The sequence below is a fragment of the Oxyura jamaicensis genome, chromosome 1 (genome assembly GCF_011077185.1).
Source record: "Oxyura jamaicensis isolate SHBP4307 breed ruddy duck chromosome 1, BPBGC_Ojam_1.0, whole genome shotgun sequence".
NCBI lineage: Eukaryota > Metazoa > Chordata > Aves > Anseriformes > Anatidae > Oxyura > Oxyura jamaicensis.
This window is the reverse complement of record NC_048893.1, coordinates 152,841,654-152,848,928: the sequence shown is the minus strand read 5'-3', so window position 1 is coordinate 152,848,928 and position 7,275 is coordinate 152,841,654. Positions and strand designations below refer to the sequence as shown.

The window sequence follows — 7,275 nt, the reverse complement described above, 5'->3', positions numbered from 1 at the left end:
AAAGAAAAAGAAAAAGAAAAAGAAAAAGAAAAAGAAAAAGAAAAAGAAAAAGAAAAAGAAAAAGAAAAAGAAAAAAAAAAAGAAAAAGAAGAAAAAGTAACTTGCTTCCAGTGCATTAGTAATAGAAAATATGAGAAGTGTCCTTAAAGAGTGTTTAACAAAACAGTTGTCTCTGCAATATACTACCAGGTATAGAGGTAAAAAAATGTATGCCCAAGTGTTTACCAAGTGTTTATAGCACAGTTCTCTACTGGACATATCCAGAAAAATAATAAATTGCATTCTTAAAAAGACTTATTATAGTGGCCACGGGAAACAAAACAAAACAAACAAGCAAACAAACAAACAAAACAAAATAACAACAAAACACTATTGCTTATTGTTGGCAAGAAAAATAAAATAAAATGATCAGTAGGAAATAAGATATTGGAGCTACTTTTAAAAGGTATTTGAAAATATTCTGTCTGAAAATCTGTTAATTTAACACTTTGTGTTCCCAAATTTTCATAAAATGTACATCTGCTTCAGCTAAAGAAAGGAATTTATTGTCATGCCATCTTTATATAATTTTTAGCATTTTTTTTATGCTTTTTTGATAATACATCTGAAAGCACCCAACACACAGGTTCCGTTGTTAATGGGCAACAAAGGTATAGTGAATACTGAGCTGATACCCAAGACATCATCCTCATTGGCAGAATAGTCTGCAAGGATAAGAACATGACTTTCTCAGTACAGCTTTCCTTCTACAGAATGCTGTTTGGGGCGCGCAAAGTCAGGGGGAACAGAGGTGACAGAATATAGAGACTGGATAAAGAGACTCCTGTCGAAACAGCATACTTGAAACTCCTGTCCAAACAGCATACTTGAAACAGCATGCTTGAAAATTTACCAGCAATACTCTTTGATCTAGAGTTTGGGAGATCTACTAGAATTTGTGGGACTGTTTCTCATCTGTCCTATTGACATACTTTGACAGAAAAGCAGGGATTTGCAGGTATTTGGCAGGAAACCTGCTGGACCCTTAACTGACTGCCCTGCCTTGCCCAGCAGCTCTCTGCCTTAAAAATAATACAAAAACAGGTTGTTGTTTGATCTCTCTCTCTTTTTTTTTTTTTTTTTTTTTTTTTTTTTTTAGAATAAAAAAGCATCTTCAAATGGTTCTCTTGTGTTAACCTAGAACCTCTTCTGTATAGGTTAGTGTGGCATATGTGGTGCCAAATATGAGTGATACTAAACCAGATGACAAAAATGGCAATTATGTTCAAGGGAAAAAGGATCCATTATCTCTTCTGTGTGTTTGCCGACAGCAGTAAGTCCTTTTGAAGTGTGAGGGACTACACAGGATTCTCTGTATTCTGCTACAGTTTTCTCATGGTGCATTGGTGAGAGTGCTATTCATGTCTTTCCCCTCTTTGGAATACAGGGAACAGCACTGCATAGTCCAGGAAATCCTTATGCCAATGTTTCTTTGTGCTTGTTTGTGAATCTGACTATCTATCTTCTTTCATTAGATTGCTCTATTAAATATCCAGCTGACCTGGAAGACAACAACCAACATAAACAAGTTGACTTCCACCCAGATGCCTGACCATAATATTTTTAATCAAATGTAGTAAATTAAACTTGTAGAAACTATACGGCAATCTGGAAAGGCAAAACAAAGCAAAGCAACCCTCCACTCCCCAAGGAAATACTTGTTCCACTCATCACAAGAAATTAAAAGTTATTCTTATCCATCTTTCTTATTTTACACTGTGTCTGATCTCTATTAGAATGGTTGGTTTCTGTGTCTATTGACACAGATTCTGGCTGTCTGCCAGAATCAAGTTTTCTGTTCAGATGATCTGATGTCACAGTTATCATAGCTCTAGATCATGAAGCCATATTTTATTGTTTTTCTTAATCTATGCTGTCTTAAAGAAGTCTAGCTTCTAAAAGGGACTAGACATTCATCAGCAGTAAAGTCAGCTCCAGGAAATAGATATTTTCAATTTCTGTACAAATATTACTCATATTGCAAAATGCTGGCAGTTTGCCTGTGCACAACCCCCACCCCAAAACCCATGCCAAGTATTTGCCTGGTGTTGATTCTAATTATTTCCCAAAAATACTTTGCATGGATCTTATGATCACAGGGTCTCAGGGTTCCCACAACACTCCTTCATACCCATACAAAAAACTTCCCCAATATGACTTCTGGTACCTTTGAATAATTTAAAACCTATTGAGGGTTTTTCTTATTTGTTTTTATTTATACTATTGCCACTAGATTCTACTTCACATTATCTGCTCTGTTTTTCTTTGGTATCATGTAGTTGTCTTTTAGAGACACAAATTTGCCTATTGTAATGTGCAATTATTCTTCTACTCTGAAATGTTAGTGGTTATAAATCCTTACAATAATTTACCTATTATCATATAGTAATTTTGTAGAAATAATCCTATAACTCAAATATTATCAGAACTAAAAGTGTACTATAAACCTAGTAAAAGTGCACAAAATGTGGGCTAGAAAAAATATTTCTAAATTATTTTCTGTGATTTTTTTTTTTTTTCCTAATGCTAGTTTTCTTATACTTCATAGATGTAGGTGACAATATTACAAACCATCACAATTTGGAGGACAGGTTCATAAATTATTAAGATATGTGTCATAATTAAATAATAATAAAGAGCTATGGTGGAATTGTCCTCTGCTCATGGGTAGTAGGTAACAGGGGCCTCTTATGTTCCTACGAGATAAGAAACCAATATTATTTGTAGTTTTATATAGATTATTATCCTGTAATAAAACTAGTCACATAGCATAAAGGCAATTTGTTTTCAAGAATTTTAACAAAGAAATGATATCCACATCCTGTACTTTAACTTTTCCTGGATAATTACTTTTAATCACTGAAGACAAAGGAAAAAAAAATATTTTTTTCTACTCAATCAGCTCAGTATCCAAGGATCTCTGTTTCAACCACAGATTAGCAAGCCTAATCATATTTTGCGCCTTGCCAAAATAGCATTTATCTACATGGGGAAAGAGGGGGAAGGGGAGAACCTCAAAAGCCAATATAGAACAGATTTATACAGTGATTCTTGTCAGTACAAATGATGTGGACTGGAAGTATGTCACTCATTTGAATGCCTGTCACAAATACCTCAATATATGTCTCTATGTATTTCCACCTAAACAATTCTTTCTCTCTCTGAAAGTTTATTTCTGAACCATTTCTGTTTCTTTTCTGAGATGTTTTGCTTGGAATGGAAAATGTTTCAATTTCTGCTTGCTTACTGTATAAGTTCCTGCAGGTTTTCTTAAATTGAGTTTGATTGTTGCATTTAATTTCAGGAAGACTTTAATTCTTCTGAGATGGCCTCACTTTTCAGTCACTCTCAGTAACAGTCATTTAATCATTCACCTCAGTGCAAACAGTCCATCAGGTCTTTAACAACAGAACAATGACACAAAAAATGGAAATCTATATTATGAAAGAGATCCTAAATCAAACCCTTACTGATTAATTCCCCCTTTATTCACAAAGCCTAACTCATCCTGACTGAATCAATCAAAAAGCTATTACCTTCATACTTGCAAGTGTTACTTTCAAAATCAATAAAAACTGAGTTCATTTTTAAGATGCAATATATTACCAAAATAAAAGTTCCCCATTTACTTGGGCTAGACATTTATCAAAAACTGTTGTAGTTGGCAAAATCCTGATTGTTGGCCTGGTATATTTTTTAATGTTTTGTAACTTCTAACTTTGTCAATTTCTGTTCAGTTTCATTAAGTTCAATAACTGTATTGCTATTAGTTTTGTGGATATGTTTTTCTTTTTCTATACATCACTTTGCTTTATGATCAATGCTTTTCAGGAAATCTTTCTGCCCCATATGCCGTGTTTTCATTCTGTTTTTTAACAAAGCTGCAGTCAAGTGGTCCAAACCTGGGGACTGCTGGGTAACAACAGGATACACCTGGCGAAAAGTGGAGCAAAAGGCTCTTGGCCAAGACCTCAAACCTTTTGAGGAGAGTTTTAAGCTAGGTGGAGAGAAATTACAACTCAGTTAAGCGTGGAAGATGTTGACGGGTGGAAAGAAAATGGTTCAGAGTGCCAGGAAAAACAGATATTTTAGGAACGACAAAATGGGGCAAAAGAAGGCCCTTTTGATATGCATGCAGCCTTGGAAGGAAGCAGAAGGAATTAAAGCTCCATGTACAGATGAAGAGTTGTGACATCATTGATGCTGAAATAATAGATGTGGTGGCACAGCCTGCATAACATGAGTGCTGTGATGCATCGATACAGGCTCTACACGAAGTGCCAGCAGGGAGTAAATAGAGGAGAGGTTGCCCTTTATGCAAAAGAGCAGCTTGAGGCATACAGGTCTTGTATACAGCAGAGAGCAGGCTGGTTGAAAAGTTGTGGCAACCTGGAAATCAGAGGAGTGGCCAGTGAACATGGCATTGTGGTAGGAAATTTTGCCAGGAAGATGACAAATTCTTTAAATAACTAGAGGAAACCTTTTTATCACAGAACCTGGATTTTATGGGAGACTTAAAACTCCTTGCCAAATGCTGGAAGAGCTACACTGAAAGAGGCAAGCAAGCTTTCCAAAGGGTCCCAGAGATGGTTTCTTATTGCAAGTATCAAGTTGGTTAACTAGGGGATGGATCAACTCACAGGTGGATCTGATACTCATGAACTGCCTAGGGATATGGCAGTCAGTGCTAGCTGTGGCTGCAGTTAACATGAAATCATGGTGTTTGGGATCCAAAGAGTAGTAAGTAGGACAGCAGCAGGAGAGTTCAGGCCTTAGACTGTAGTCAAGCAGACTTTGGCTTCTTCAGGATGCTGTTCAGTGGGATCACACTGGAAGCAGCACAGGATGGGTAGAGAACTAGATGAGTAAAAAAAAAAAAAAGGTTGGGTACCAGAGAAGGCTTCATAGCTGTTGAGTTAAGCTTAAATGAAACAAACATGTCAACAACAAATCCTGTTTATTTTTTGTCCACTGTTATTGACAAAAAAGGGTAGCAAATAATAAGAACTTCCTGTTTATATTTTGACTGGGTTTAATCTAAGAACAGGATCCTAATTATTTTACTCTTGCTATTTTACCTCCTAGTCACATTCTAAAAAATCCACAGATCCATGCCACTGATTCTGAAAATGCATTTATCTTTTGTTTTTCTTCCTTTTCATATCTATGTTTTTTCCTACATCTATCCTCACGTATCATGTTTTCCATGTGGTGTTCTGGCATGCTTATGGCACATGCAAGAATGCACATTCAAAACTTTGGATTTAAAAGAAAAGGTAGCCTTTCATATTTTCTCCACTGAAGATATCAGAAGAAACAAAAAGTAATTTGATAGCTCAACAGCAGTAGAATTCTTCATAAAAGATGGATTTGATTGATTTGAAGGGAAAAAGATGTCAATTGTAGAGCTGTCCCAGTTTGTCCCTCCAGTGAGTTTGATCTCTAGTGTTTAGGGTATTAGAGCATTTCTCAGATGAGACACTGTAATGCCTGCCTCCTAAATTCATCCATACATGTGGCTTTTCTAGTCTGAGGAATGAGAAATACAGTTAAGTATCCAAAATTAATTTTTTCTCAGTGCACTATGAAGTGAAAGCACAATTAACATATCCTACATATTTAAAAAATATATATTGGTGAATGTGGTGAGGGATTTCAGTGTATGTTTCTACATGAAAAAATGAATGTAACAGAAACTAGGATTTTTAATTCAGTTTCATCAAAGGCTGTAATCTCTTAAGTGAGAAAATGAATATGTTTTTTGAGTAAGAAGGCACAAAGGGTAATTATCTTGTTACCACTCAAACAACCTTAAAATATGTATAGGATGCTTTAAGAGTGTGCTGACTTTCTTGGGTCTTAATCTGGAAGGAACAGTGCAGAATCCACTAATGGTTTCTGCTTCCTGTACATTCATTTAGTCAAAGAGATGCTCACATAAAAAAAAAAAAAAAAAAAAAAAAAAAAAAAGTTTGGAAAGCTGAAATTCGGTATCCTTTGACCAATTATAAAAGAAAATGCTTAGAAGTCATTTCATTTAATGGCAGTACTAATTATTTTGTAGCTAATGGTTAATAGATTATTTTAACTGGAATTCTGAATTGTATGGACTTACCAGAGCTTCAGAAATCACTTTTTGCAATTGTGTGGGCTTTGTGGTTTCTAATTTTAATTTCTCTACACAAATCTGGGCATACAATGAAAGTATAGTTATTACTGTTGCCTTTTCTCCTTAGACAGGAACTGAATTATGTTTCTCCTATCTGTACCCTGACAGAATCTTAGGACTCTTACAAGAAAAGAACTACATAGAATTATTTTGTGGAAGGGGAAGAAGAAGAGTATACAAGAATATACAAGTATACTTCCTTCAGGATGCACATATTCTCAAACATTCTAAAAAGCATATCCATAAACTAGGACTGGCTTAGAGACTAGAGAACAACTTAAGTTCATCACACTTTTCAATATTTTCTTCAACAGTATGATTTTTTTAAACGTATGCTTGTATCTATATATGTTTATCAGTAGATACAAGTAAATATATGTACTTGCACTTCTAACTACTCCATCAAAACTGTTTCTCCTTTTTTTAAATATCAATGATTTATGTCTTTATCATGTTAAAGCAGTAAAACACAATGGAAGATGCAGCATTATCAACATCATCATTACCCTGTAGACCTGCTTTTGCACCAAGCCTTTATCCAGAAGTGTAATATTATAAAGCTGAAACGTGCAGGCCTTACTTAATTCTCAGTCAATAAAATTTTCACTGAAATCAGTAGGGGTCAGCCCAGTACAAACGGATAAGAATCTAAGAATTCTTTGAACTGTGATAGGTGTGTTTGCATGATCAGAACTTTGTGAAAATGGACACAAGCTAATTATCTATTTGTTGACTAGTGAAAACAAAGTATGTATGAAAGAATACTTATTTTTTTCAGCTTCATCTTGTATTCCCATTTGTAGTTGTAATTCCAAAAAGTATGTTTTTATTTTTCAGAGTCAGTATGTTATGCTCAAACATAGATGAATCCCAGGAACACTAACAGCATTATAGACGAACTGCTGTCTTCTGCATCCAATTGCATTATATAGCCTATGGGCTATAGAAACCATGTAGGGAAGAAAAAAAGTTATAACTTAGGAACAAGCATATGTGATGTTGATGACATAGTGCATTGTGTTGTTGAAGGAGGAAGTGACAGAAATATACACCAGATGTTCCTTTGC

General features: G+C 35.0%; 1 protein-coding gene across 9 annotated transcripts in view; it reads left to right on the top strand.

Moving 5' to 3' along the window:
* The window catches only part of GPC5 (glypican 5), a 783,354-nt gene that overhangs the window by 274,100 nt on the left and 501,979 nt on the right, over positions 1-7,275 (top strand). The window contains exon 7 of one of the 9 annotated variants that reach the window (XM_035319380.1): positions 6,276-7,275. This exon is cut by the window's right edge and continues 847 nt beyond it. The exons of 7 other annotated variants lie outside the window; for them this stretch is intronic. In XM_035319380.1, the coding sequence (XP_035175271.1) occupies positions 6,276-6,470 (195 nt within the window). In that variant the 3' untranslated portion in view covers positions 6,471-7,275. The remainder of the gene's footprint in view (positions 1-6,275) is intronic. One more of the 9 variants, XM_035319394.1, reaches the window with a different exon arrangement.